This window comes from Orcinus orca, chromosome 2, assembly GCF_937001465.1.
Source record: "Orcinus orca chromosome 2, mOrcOrc1.1, whole genome shotgun sequence".
NCBI classification, from domain to species: domain Eukaryota; kingdom Metazoa; phylum Chordata; class Mammalia; order Artiodactyla; family Delphinidae; genus Orcinus; species Orcinus orca.
In genome coordinates this window covers 8,657,570-8,671,922 of record NC_064560.1, presented here as the reverse complement: position 1 = coordinate 8,671,922, position 14,353 = coordinate 8,657,570, and the positions used below count along the sequence as shown (strand labels likewise).

At 38.6% G+C, this 14,353-nt stretch overlaps 1 protein-coding gene across 11 annotated transcripts in view; it reads left to right on the top strand.

The window, feature by feature from the left end:
* OPTN (optineurin) overlaps positions 1 to 9,500 on the top strand; it is a 42,245-nt gene extending 32,745 nt beyond the window's left edge. For 10 of the 11 annotated variants that reach the window (XM_049705605.1, XM_049705599.1, XM_049705602.1 and 7 more), the window contains 3 exons: positions 2,896 to 3,026; positions 4,548 to 4,630; positions 8,935 to 9,500. In XM_049705605.1, coding sequence (XP_049561562.1) covers positions 2,896 to 3,026; positions 4,548 to 4,630; positions 8,935 to 9,062 — 342 coding nt within the window. In that variant the 3' untranslated portion in view covers positions 9,063 to 9,500. The remainder of the gene's footprint in view (positions 1 to 2,895; positions 3,027 to 4,547; positions 4,631 to 8,934) is intronic. The other variant, XM_049705597.1, reaches the window with a different exon arrangement.
* Positions 9,501 to 14,353: the final 4,853 nt, after the last annotated feature.

Below are 14,353 nucleotides of genomic sequence, written 5' to 3'. Positions count from 1 at the left end.
TTACTAGATTAAGAAAATTCCCTTCTCTTCCTTGTTTGCCAAAAATGTTTATTTTGAGTGGATGTTGAATTTTATTTAGGAAATGTTTTTCTTCGTATAATGATATAATTAGATAATTATATGCCTTTTTCCTTTCATTTGTTAATGTGGTAAATCACACTGATTTTTAAAATATTAAACTTTGCCTTTCTTGAATTATCCTCTGTATATATTGTTGGATTTGGTTTGCTTATATTTTGCTTAGGATTTTTGTATCTATATTCTTGAGTAAGATTGGCCTAGAATTTTCTTTCTGCTCATGTCCTTGTTGGGTTTGGATTTCAGGGTTTTACTGGCCTCCTAAAAACAAGTTGGGGCACATTTCTTCTCTCACTGTTCTCTGGAAGAATTTGTGTACAATTGGCTGGTTGTGACTGTTTGGGCCCACTTTTCATACTGGTGGGTGGAGTCCTTAGAGAAGAGTTTTATTAGTGAACATGCATCCTGCCTGAGATGTAAAATCACCAAAAAAGTGGGGGGAAACCTTTTTTTGTTTGTTTCTATTTTGTTTGCTTAATTAAAAGTGGGATCATGCCATACATTTTGCACTACTTTTTCATTCATGATATATCTTGGATATCTCTCCATGTTATTACTCACAGCCATATGTAGTTTTTTTTAACAGTTGTATGGTGTCCAAAGTGTACATTGCCATGACAGGTTTAACCAGTCCTCTATTAATGGACCTGTAGGTTGTACCAATATTTTTGCTATTATCAACAATGCTGAACTGAACATTCTTGTATCTGTGTCTTTGTGCACTTGTGGAACCTCTAGTAAGATACAGAAATGGAATGGTTGGGTCATTGGATATGCCTGTTTTTAAGTTAAATAAGTATTACCAAGTTGTCTTCCAAAAATGCATAATGAAAATTATTCTCTTACCAGAAGTAGATGAGAGCTCCTATTTCCCCACATCCTTGCATCACTCTTTTAAATGTTTGCCAATCTGAAGAAGATAAACAGATTATTTGTAGTGTAACAATGCCAGAAGTTTATTATTTCCTATATACATACTCAGTACCAGCTGCCCAGAGTGGCTGGCCCAGTGAAATATGGAAGTGGTTGACTGAACTTATGGTTTTAGTTTTATTTCGACAGGAATAGAATTTCAACCTGAGCTCTTTAAGGCATTTCCTTTGTTTGTGCATGATACTGTAGTCATGTACTTTTGCCATGTTCTGTACAGAGACATTTGTTTTGATGGATACTCTTGTTCATTCATTCAACAACTCTTTTTTGAGCACTTTATGTCAGACACTGTTCTCACTGCCGGGGATATAGGAATGCACAAAACAAAGGCCCAGTTCTTACTGGCTCAAAGCTCATAACTGATGGAGGTGAGACTCTAACTCAGATTTAGGTCTGACTCAAAAAAAAGCCCATAATCTATCAATGATAACCATAAAATGTTGGATTACTCACAAATGGCAGAAGTCCCTTAAAATGATCTATTTCATACTTTTTTGGTAACTACAGTGTGATTAGAATATTTAAATTTTTATTAATTTTACTTTTTAAAGTAATGGATAAAAATTTGTATCCGAAAAAATAAATAAATAAATTTGTATCCGAGAACCACTAAATTTGAAATGAAAAACCCAATTTTAAATATAGGAAGTTAAAAACTGGTATTGAAATAATACTCAATTCACTATTAAGGCATTCATTTTCACTTTATAATTTTTGTAACAGTGAAGAAACTACATATTATGGCATATTTACTTTTTTATAGGTAACAAATTATTCTCCAAACGTAGCAGCTAAAACAACAAGCATTTGTTATCTCACACAGTTGCTATGGATCAGGAATCCAAGAGCAGCTTAGCAGGGTGATTCTGACTCAGGGTCTCTCATGAGGCTGCACTCAGGATGGACTGAAAGATCTATTTCCAAGATGGCTCATTTTCATGGCTATGGGCGGGAGGCCTCAGTTCCTGACCATGTGTGCCTCTCCATAGGGCTGCTTGAATACCCTCATGACATGGCAACTAGCTTCCCCCAGAGCAAGTGATCCATGAGAGAACAAGGCAGAAGCCATGGTGTCCTTTATGACCTAGTTTCAGAAGCCACACACCATTACTTCTGTAATATCCTAGTGGTTACACAGGTTGGCCCATTCATTGTGGGAGGGGACCACATGAGGGTATGATTACCAAGAGGTAAGGATCACTGGCGCCATCTTGGAGGCTGGCTACCACTGTGGAAAGCAGTATGGTAAATGGAAGCGTCCATGGTACATGGGCTTCAATCTGGGTTCAAATGCTGGTTTGAGCACTTAACTAATTTCCCCAAGATTAAGAGCTATTAAATTTATAAATGTAAGATGAGCATAGCAATTCTGCCTTCCCAGGATTTTGGATAAGGAGGAAATAAAATGGTCAATAAGGGCACCAAACATAGGACCCTGCAGATGTTTGGAATTCAATAAATAGCATCTATTTATTGTTGTTATTTTAAATTTAGCTTAAGGCCAGCCTTCATAAATATACCTGCCAGGGTAAATAAACCATTTACCATATTAAGCTAGTGCTGAATATTATTTTTAAAAAAGAGACCAGAGAATTTTACTGAACTAATGGTACACACAGTATTTAAACTACCTATATCTATGTAATTGCTGGGCTCTGATAGTTTAAAGCGCGCGCACACACACACACGTAACTTGTGTCTTCTATTTGAAGGTAGTTGGAAAGTCATGGTGATTACACTGGTTTCTAGCAGGGACAAGTACCTGTTATTTGCAAGACAATGTCACAGGATGCAGCACTACCTCTTCACCTTATCAGCAGGTGAGCTGTAGAGAATCCACATTTGTCTGGGGGGTAACTTCTGTCTCTTTTTTTCCTCTAACAGATGGAGGTTTATTGTTCTGACTTTCATGCAGAAAGAGCAGCAAGAGAGAAGATTCATGAAGAAAAGGAGCAAATGGCATTGCAGCTGGCAATTCTGCTGAAAGAGAATAATGCTTTTGAAGATGAAGGCAGGTGAATGAGGGGAAGACTTAGAGCACATATCACCCGGTCTGTGGGAGAGGTGACCCACAGTGTTTCCTAATTTGAGCTATAAGAATCGCTCTGGGGCTTCCCTGGTGGCGCAGTGGTTGAGAGTCCACCTGCCGACGCAGGGGACACGCGTTCGTGCCCCGGTCTGGGAAGATCCCACATGCCGTGGAGCGGCTGGCCCCGTGAGCCATGGCCACGGAGTGGCTGGGCCTGCGCGTCAGGAGCCTGTGCTCCACAATGGGAGATGCCACAACAGTGAGAGAGAGGCCCGCGTACCGCAAAAAAAAAAAAAAAAAAAGACTCGCTCTGAGCACACTTTGCCTGACGGTGTCCCTAACACTTAGTTTGCCCTGCAAGGCCTGGCAGCATCTTGTGGGAACCTGATCGAGTTCTTTTAGATAAATTGTAAAAACGTGACATTATGTGTTCCGAAGTCATATCCTGCCATTGTCATGGATGAAATATTCCTAACACTTAAAATAATTCTGTAATGTTTTCAAAGAAAATACTGCTAAAATTACTTCTATCTTTAAAATTTTCATTTTGATAAAAAACTGAAATATTGAGGAATAGAAAATAGAAAAATACAGAGAATAAAATAATACACACCAATATGTATCCATCCAGAATCGACAGTTACTAATATTTGTTTTATTTTCTTCAAGTATATATATATATATATATATATATTTTTCCCTTTGCCGTACGCGGGCCTCTCACTGCCGTGACCTCTCCTGTTGCGGAGCACAGGCTCCGGACGCACAGGCTCAGTGGCCATGGCTCACGGGCCCAGCCGCTCCGCGGCACATGGGATCTTCCTGGACCGGGGCACAAACCCGTGTCCCCTGCATCGGCAGGCGGACTCTCAACCACTGTGCCACCAGGGAAGCCCCAAGTATATTTTTATTAAAAGAAAAAGGAGTTGTAGATGAAGTTGCAGTCTTCTCCCCACACCCCCTGCCATTATAGTCCTCTCTCCCTTCCCCACACTGCCTGCAACAGCATCCCCAGCTGTTTTGTACTTTTGCATATATACACATCTATATAATATCTTAAAACAAGGTAATATTAATTTCTTAAAACAAGGTGCCTAGGTTATAAAATGGTCACTATAGGTATTATTCTGCAACTTGCTTTACATAACTAATTTTGAACTCTGTGTGTGTGTGTATATATATATATATATATATATATATATATGTAGATTTACTTCACTGTTTAATTGCTCTGTTGTGTCTTGTTTTAGAAATATGCCACTTTTTTCTAATCTTTTCCCCTGTCAATTGACATTTTGTTTGTTTCCTGATTTTTAAAAATCTTATTTACTTTTACTACATTGTGTCCTAGTGCCAGTAATATTTAAAGCTCAAATTACTCTTAAGTTCTGGTTTCTATGAACCTTGGCTTTGTAGTTTAGGTCTTTTTTTCTCGTACTTCTGTTGAATGCCTGCTCAACGTTGTCGTATTTCAGGGTTTCACATGTAGTGCTGCTTTTCATCCCAGCAGGCAGTCCCTGATGGAAATGCAGAGCCGTCATGGGGCGAGAGCAAGTGACGCTGACCAGCAGGTTTATCTCGTTCAAAGAGGTGAGTCACGTGTGATTCTAGGTTGTCAGGGCTCCCGGGGTTAGCTATCCTATGAAGAAGATGCTTGAAGAAAAATTCCACTATACATCTATACAATGGATTCCAAATCAAGCTACCAAAAATGTAGCACCTATCAGTCTTATTTCCACAGTACCTCAAACTCCATCTACTCTCTACTGAATCCAGACCAGACTCTTCACACTAGCAGTTAAGGCCTGGCATAGCCAAACTTTTGAGCCTTCTCTCACTCTGTTCCCCTATAGATATTAGCCAATGGAATCACTTCCTGTTCCTTGAACTTATCCTAAGCTTATATAGCCACATATACTTGCTTATGCGGTATCCTTCACGTAGATGCCCTTCCCTCATTCATATCTCTCTTCCTACAGTCTCTTTCCAGTGAACTCTTACCCCATTATTTATGTGTTCTAAATATGCATTTAAGTACTCTAATAAATAAGCTCCCTTGGAGCTTATATGCTCACCTGCTTCCTGTTTTGTACATAGTAAGGTTACCATTTATTGAGAGTTTACTATGCATGGATGCTGTGCTGATCCCTTCATACATATTATTTCACGTGATCCTCAAAAATTCCACGAGGTATATAGTATCACCATCTTCCAGAAGACAAGGTTAAATAACCCAGGATCACGAGGATTTTTAGGGACAGAACTGGACATGGGACCCAAGGTTATCTGACTGTTCACCACTACATGGTACTGCATGTAATAGACTGGCACTAATTATGTACTGCATCCAGATTTTAATTCCCTGAGTGAAATTGATCATGACACTTATTCAAAGTATGGTGCTTTGTTTATTACGTGGTTTTAATACTCTAGTAATAATGTTCTGTCACTTACAGTAAATTACATCACTGAAAGGGAAGTAATTTCCTTGAGTCTAGATATGAAAAAACATAAAATTCACAGGATCAAAGACTGACATAGCTAGATGAAAAGTTAATAGCAATGCCACTAAGAAGAATCAGGGTGTTAGATGTTATCCAAAAAAAAAAAGAGAGAGCGAGAGAGAGATGTTATCCACATTTCACATAACTGGTTCTTTAACTTTTTTTAAATGCTGGCTGAGTCTAAGTCCCTTCCACATACCAACAGACTATTGAAATGGAACTATCACAGTGTTATCAACAGCAAGGAAGCAATATTAGTATGTATAGTTAACTATTAAATCCTAGGGAAATTTCTGAGTATCCCTTTTACCTCCTAACTCCACCGATGCCCCTGCCAGAGTTCTTTTACAGGAAAAATTAGGTTAAAGTAAATATTAGAGGTAGTAATTCAGGTTAAAAATACACATAGAAAAAAAATTCCAAAAAAAATAATACACATGGTATTCATGGGGCATATGCAGAAGCAGCACAGGGACTGACATAAATATTAGCCTCAGGCATTTTTTAGCATCAGCAGGTAAAGCTGTGTTCTCTGAAGGCTGCATCTACCCACGTGAGCACCACCAGGCCTTTTCTCTAACGTGAATTTAAATATCCTATAGCAACATCCATATACCCCATACCCAGAAGTGCCTCCAAGATTGTTTTGGTTCAAAAAATGGACAATCTCTTGCACCTGGATTTCTTAGGGGAAGATATAAGGCAAATATCTATTTACACTTAAAAAAAAAAAAAAAAAAACTGGTCAAACACTCTTTGACTTATAATCTAAAAATTGCCACAGAGGGGCTTCCTTGGTGGCGCAGTGGTTGAGAGTCTGCCTGCCGATGCAGGGGACACGGGTTCGTGCCCCAGTCTGGGAAGATCCCACATGCCGCGGAGTGGCTGGGCCCGTGAGCCATGGCCGCGGGGCCTGTGCTCCGCAACGGGAGAGGCAACAGCAGTGAGAGGCCTGCGTACCACAAAAAAAACAAACAAAAAAATTGCCACAGAGTGCAAATGTATTCTTAATTATCCTAATAAGCTTTTTTGTCTTATAAAAAACAATATTCCAAACAGATTGTCTTAAGATTTTTTGTTTGTTTCCTAACAAAGCTGCCTTAAACAATAGCTCCCCTCAGTATATTTCATCATGGTTGTCCTCTGCCGTCTGCAGCCGTCTAAGTGTCTACTCTGGTCTGGGCGCTTGACTGAACACGAGGGAACAAAGGGGCATAAGGCATGGTCAGATCCGTGAAGGCCTATGGTTTAGTTGGAGAGACAGGATGTGCACATAAAAAGATGAATTCATAATACAAGATAACAAGTAAGGAATAGAAATAACAGTGCTGGAGATAAGAGGAAAGGATAACCCCTAAGGGCCAGGGGGGTTGAGAAAGGCCTTGGAAAGATGTGACTTTAAGCTTGACCTGGAAGCCAGGATTTAGATAACTTCTGTATGAGAATAAAAGGGCAAAGGCAGAAATGAGTGTGATGTGTTAATAATGAAAACTGACTAAGCTTATTTTATAGTGAAGAGCCAGGAGGCAGAGGGAACCCATTAGCTGACTGATAAAACAGCCCCAGTCTGCATCTTGAAACCTAGACCAGGACAAAAATAAAGGCACAGACAGATGCAATAAAGTTTAAAGGGATGAATTAACAGTCCCTGATAAGTGGCAGATTGTCATCTAGAGCAGGGTTTGGTAAACTGCAGCCCACAAATCTGGCCTGTCACATGTTTGCATAAGTAAAGTTTTATTGCAGCATAGTCATGCCCTCTTATTGACATATTGTCTGGCTACTTTCATGCTACAGTGGCAGACTTGAGTAGTTATGACCAAAATTTATGACCTGTAAAGCCTAAAATATTTACTGTCTGGCCCTTTACAGAAAGTTACTGACCCCTGATCTAAAACAATGAGACTGTTAGAAAGCTCCCTGCTTCAGAAATCATGCTTTGCGATCAGTATTTCTATTCAAGGGTGCTTCTAAAGTTTGCTTAACACAAACTATCCGTAACAGTCTCCCATGTTAGTGTATTCAAATAATATGCTCAGAAGCAAAAAACCATACTAAAAGTTACCTCAGGCTTCCCTGGTGGCGTAGTGGTTAAGGGGACATGGGTTCAAGCCCTGGTCCAGGAAGATCCCACATGCCGCGGAGCAACTAAGCCCGTGCACCACAACTACTGAGCCTGCACTCTAGGGCCCGTGAGTCACAACTCCTGAGCCCACGTGCCACAACTACTGAAGCCCGCGCGCCTAGAGCTCGTGCTCCGCAACAAGAGAAGCCACCGCAATGAGAAGCCCGCGCACCGCAACAAAGAGCAGCCCCCGCTCGCCACAACTAGAGAAAGCCCACGCGCAGCTACGAAGACCCAACATAGCCAAAAATAAATTAATTAATCAAAAAAAAAAGTTACCTCCACTATCATCTGCAAAAACAAACATTTTGGGGGCTGAATAAAAATCTAGAGACCTGGGTGGAGACGCTGAAAAACTAAAATGCTTTGCATCGGTGCAGAAAGATCAGATCAATGAGGTGCTCTGGGAACTAGAAACCATTTCCTGTACTGAGCACGGTCTGCACACAGGGGACCTGCTGAGAGCCATGACTTCTTCAGAGCATTCTTTGATTTAAGACTTGAACCTCAGTCCAACTCCAGAATTGGGGGAAACAATAGGACTGATTCTTCAATTCCTTCTCCTCACTTCCTTTATCTGGATAACTCTTGTTCATTCCTAAGACTCCTCTCAAGTGGAGCTGGTCTCATCAGGGGGCCTGTCTGCACCGAGCAGTCTGAGCCAGGCGCCCTTTTCTGCCCTCCCCAACAAAACCACCTTGTGTCTGACACAGTCTCAGTGCTTCCCTCACGTCGTGCCACTGTGTCTTTTTCTTGCCTGATGTCCCCACCATGTCTGTATCCCTCTCTCCCATCTCCCAAGTGCTCAAAAGCATCTACTGAATGGCCGTAATTGTTGTCTCTGCTTCTGAGAAGGTCCCTGCTGTGCCAGGGTCCCTCTCCATGCTCTGCGCACTGTCCAAATTCTCTCCTTCTCCTTAGCTTACATCCTCATCTATCCTTTTCTTCTCTCAAATATTCTAGTTTTTACTAGAATGTGTATCATCCTGTACCTAAAACCAAAACCACATATTTTCACATACCTAGAACCTGGAACAGAGCCTAAATCCTAACATGATAGGGAAGCAGGTATTACTTTTGGAGATTTTTTTCTGTGTGTGTCGATTACTTCAGTTAAAGACCAAAATAAAACCTGTATTCATTTCCCACGAGGTATTGATTACCAAGTTTAACTGATGTTAAAATTAAAATTTACCATCTGTTTTTAAAAACTGCTTGCAACATGGAAGGAATGGATTAACATTTCATTTAATGCTTATTCCCAGGAGCTGAGGATAGAAACTGGATGCAGCAGGAACAACAGAATATTCCAATTCATTCTTGCCCCAAATGTGGAGAAGTTCTGCCCGACATAGATACACTACTGATTCATGTTACAGACTGCATCATTTAAGTGTTGACCTTTCACCTCCCCCAAACTGTTGGTAAATGTCAGATTTTTTCCTCCAAGAGTTGTACTTTTGTGTCATTTGTTTCACTTAAATGTTTTGGCTCATTATTTTAGGAGAAAGAAAACCATTATGTTCTAAAAAGGACAATTTTTGGTGCATTCCCACAAACTCGCAAAATAGAATCCTTAACGTACCACTCTTCTGATAAGAGGTTTGTTTTTTTTTTAATATTGTTGATGTGAGCACTGAACTGTCCATGCGGGTTATGAGTGTGTGACATCGTGGATAGAGTAAATGTGGTAATAAGATGGAAGAAGCCTCACTGATTAAGAACTTTCTAAGGAGGCAGGAAAAATGAAGTGGTCACAGATTTAATCAAGAAAAGTGTCTTTGAAGTATTTTTAAATAAATTACATTGTTATTTTTCTTTATTCATTTAAGATAGATCTATCTGGGGTTGTGTATGTGTGTATATCTTACAGTTTTATTTCAGCCACAGCACCAAAATTATGATGTGGCTCTTTTCAGATGCGCCCTGTGACCTTTTACTTGATCCTCAGGACAAGTGAAAACTGACCTACATGAAGCGGATATATTAGGTTCACTGGATGTCACGTAATCATCCACAGTGTAAAGTTTTCTTTTTCTTTTGTTGTGCTGCAGGTATATGTTTATCAACTATACAGTAAATAGTGTATTAATTTCTAAAAAGAATAGCTATCTATTAATTTTCTTCCTGGATCAGGCTCTATATTCATAATCACAAAAATAGTTATTGCAAAAAAAAAGTTACTGCAAAATAAAATTTTGCTTATGAATCTTTCACATTGTTCATATATGACTAGCTAATTTCATAGGATGTGTTTTCTGTATTCAGCTTCATATAAGCTTAATACTTATTCAGAACCATTTTGTTAATTCCGTGAATATGAGCAAATCCCTTTACTAGATACCAGTAAGTGGTGTTTGAATTAGAAACTGTTCTTTCTAAGGAGGTGAAAAGATAGGGATTTGCCATATTTTGTAAACCTACAGTTTACCAGCCATAAAAGTTAGCAATGTCCTTATGTATCTATATCCTAAAATATTTAAGAGAAAAATTTTAAATCTCCTCTGTTTGACTTTGTCATAAGAATCTCTCCTACACAAACTTGACTTGTGTGTGCCTATGTGTGTAGGTATATATATATTTTAAAACAGGAATCAAAACAGTTAATTACAGCTTCATGCCAGGAGAACACACTGCACAAATTCAACAGTAATTTAGATCCCCCCCTCACCCCAGGGGGTTTGTTAAAGACATTTCTAAAATAACTATGAAATTTTTACTTTTAATTTCTTGTTTATAGTTTCTAGTTTAAATTCTTTGCCCTTACTATCTTATATTGGAGAAGATAGATTTCTACAGTATCCTAAATAAAAAAGCAAACCAAATGGTTCTACACTTATGATATTGGGAATATCCTTTTACTTTGTTCAAGTAAAAATATTAACCTGATCCCAATGTGAAATAACAGTGTGAATGTGCTGATTAAGCCTGTTATCAAATTGTTTCCTTGCTAATTAGATGGATTATAAATGAAGGCAAGTTCATATGGTCAATTTAAATTGAGGCTATTGTTTTGGGGGAATCAAACAGTTTGGTAAACAACTTGTAAAGTCTGTGCATGTCTTATCCAGTTAATTTAGTCTTCAAGGCCTTGTTCCATGTTACCAGTTAACTACACCTCATCAGAATTTAGGCCCCTCTTCTAGGGCCAGCCATGCTGTATTCTTGTGTGGCTAATGGGAACAACAGAAAGATGGCAAATGTGAAGAAATATGAGGGAGCAAAAGAAACTTTTACAGCTAATAATTTTACACAATTAAGTCTTTAAATATTATGTTAAAAATAATTTTGGTCTGGCGTGTAAGGAGCTTGGACGTCATCACTCCTATCCTTATAATAAGAAAAACGCCGAACAAACTTAAAATCGTCAACTCTTCTAAATCTTTCAGAGAACTGAGGTCACAGGGTAAACCTCTGCCCCCAAACTGGAGAGGCAAACAGGGAGATACAGAGAGTCGCTGATGACTAGACCACAGTCTCAGGAGCAGAAACCACAGTAGGAGCCAGTACCTGAGTAGGAAAATGTAAACTGTAATTGAAGAATTGCTAAAGTCTCAGTGTGGATGAGCTTGAGAGTTAAAAACTCCAGGGGGAGCCCAGTCTTAGGGGGAACCCTGCACTTTCATGAGTTTTACCTCCACAAATCCTACCAGATTCCCACAGTAAAGATTAGAAAAAACTCCCCCATAATTCCAGCAGGGCTGGGGGGCAGGTGGGAGTAGACATTTTGAAATACACCAGAGCATTCTGTTCTTCTTAAGAAAGCTGCCCTCAGGGAAACTTTTTTACCAGAGCCTTACTTGCTGGGATATTATCAGAGCCTGACCAACCTGGGAGAACAGATACACCCAACTTATGCCCCCTTATTCTTAGCACCTAAGGAGGAGGGAAAAAACCTGTAAAGGTCACAGCCCAGAGGCACAAACTCACGAAAAGACTAACCATAGACCTATAGAATGCTTCCCCTCCCCGTTACCCCTCACCACCACATCAACAGGGCTTCTGTATAATAACAAGGGATTACAATGGAAACCACTGCACATCTTAGACTTTCTCTAAGAAGAAGTCTATAGGGAAACCCAAAGACAACAGTGGAGACAAAAACAAGGACACCAGAGGAAATTTCAGCATATGACACAGCTGCAGCAAACACTAATAGTCCAACTCCTAACCAGATAAACAAAAACCCCACACCAAAGGCCTATTTACCACAGTTCCTTTTACCTAGTACATCATGTTCAGTTTTCAACAAAAAATTATAAGGCATACTAAAAGACCAAAAAACAGTTTTTAAAGATAAAGAAAGCATCATAACCAGACTCAGACATAATGGATAGATATAAAACGGAATTTGAAACAACTGTGATTAACATCCTAAGAGCTCTAATGGAAAAAGTGACAATATGCAGGAACAGAGGGGTAATGTAAGCAGAGAGATGGAAACTCTAAGAAAAACTCAAAAGGGGATACTACAAATCAAAAAGCCTGTAACAGAAATAAAGAATGCCTATGATGAGATCATGAGTAGACTGACCATGGCTGAGAAAAGAATCAGTGAGCTTGAAGAAATGGCATGAGAAACTTCCAAAACTGAAAAGCAATTTTAAAAAAAGAATGAAGAAGAACAGAATATTCAAGAACTGTGAGGCAGTTACAGAAAGTGTACAATGAGAATACCAGAAGGAGAGAAGGGGACAGAGGAATGTTTGAAGTAATAATGGCTGAGAATTTTCAAAAATTAATGACAGGTACAAACCACAGATCTGGGAAACTCAGAGAACACCACACAGGATAAATGCCAAAAAAGTCTTCACCTAAGTGTATCATGGGCAAAAAGCAGAAAATCAAAAACAAAAAAAAATTTTTTGAAAGAAGCCGAAAGGGAAAAATAACTTACCTGTAGAAGAGCAAGGATAAGAAATATATCAGACCTCTCTTCAGAAACCATGCAAGCAAGAAGACAGTTGAGAGAGAAGAACCACCAGCCTATAATTCTGTGTCCATGGAAATTATTCTTCAAAAGTGAAGGAGCAGTAGACTATCTTAGACAAACAAAAGTTGATGGAATTTGTTGCCAGTAGACCTGCCTTGCCAGAAATGTAAGCTCCTCAGAGAAGGTCAAAAACTCAGATCTATAAAAAGAAAAGAAAAGCGTTAGAGAAAGGATACATGAAGATAAAGTCTTTTATTTTTCTTATTCTTCATGAACAGATAATAGGTTTTCTCGTTTTTTGTTTTTTGGTGTTTTTTTTGGCTGTGCTGCATGGCTTGTGGGATCTTAGTTCCCCGACCAGGGATCGAACCCAGGCCCTGGCAGTGAAAGCATGGAGTCCTAACCACTGGACTGCCAGGGAATTCCCAAATAGAATACAGTTTGTTCAAAGTAACAATAGCCACATGTATTTGGTGATTATAGCTAATGGATAAATGAAATACATGACAACAATGTTATAAGGGATGGGAGCGAAGAATTGGGGATACTCTGTTACAAGGTATTTTCCCTACCCATGAAGTGATATAGTATTCTTAGAAAGTGAACTTGGATTAGTAGTCGATGTATATTGCAAACTCTAGGGCAACACCACCCCACGCCCCAAAAAAAAGTTTTAGAAAGTATAATTGATACGCTAAGAGAAGTGAGAAAATGGAATAACATAAAATGTTCCATTAAAACCAGAAAAGTCAGAAATAGAACGAAAGACAATAGAAGAAACAAAGAACAAGGGTAGTGAACAGAAAACAGTAACAAATATGGTAGATGTTAATCCAGTTATATCAGTAATCACTTTAAACATCATTGGTCTCAATATACCAATTAAAAGACAGAAACTTTGAGAATGGATAAAAAAGCAAGACTCATCTATATGCTCTCTACCCACTTTAAATATAAAGACACATATAGATAAAATGTAAAGAGATGGAGAAAGATACAGCATGCCAACACTAATCAAAAGAAAGAGTAGCTATGTTAATTTCAGACAAGATTTCAAAGCAAGGAAAATTATCAGGGATAAAGGGGCATTACAAAGTGATATAGGGATCAATTCTCCAAGAAGACATAAAAATCCCTACTGTATATGTACCTAAAAACACAGCATCAAAATACATAAGGCAAAAACTACAGGGAAAAATATACCAATCCACTAGTATAGCTGGAGACTTGAAAATCCCTCTATCAGTGATTAACAGACCCAATAGGCAAAAAAATCATTAAGAACATAGTTGAACTGAACGGCATCAATCAACTAGATCTGACATTTATAGAATACTTCATAGTGTACATATGACAGGATACACATTCTTCTCAGGCTCTTAGAGGACATTTACCATGACAGACCACATTCTGAGCCATTAAACACAGAAATTTAAATTTAATTTAAGAAATTTAAAACAGCAGAAATCATACACAGTATGTTCCCATACCACAGTGGAACTAAACTAGAAATCAATAACACAAAGATACCTGGAAACCCTCAAAACACTTGGAGATTAAATACACTTTGTAAATTATACATGGATTAAATAAGTCTCAAGAGAAATTTAAATATATTTTAAACTAAATGAAATAAAATATAACATCAAAATTTGGGGATGAAATGAAAGCAGGAAATGTGTAGCATTGACTGCATATATAGAAAAGAAGATCTAAAATCAATAGTTAACGCTTCTTTAAAAAAAAAAAAC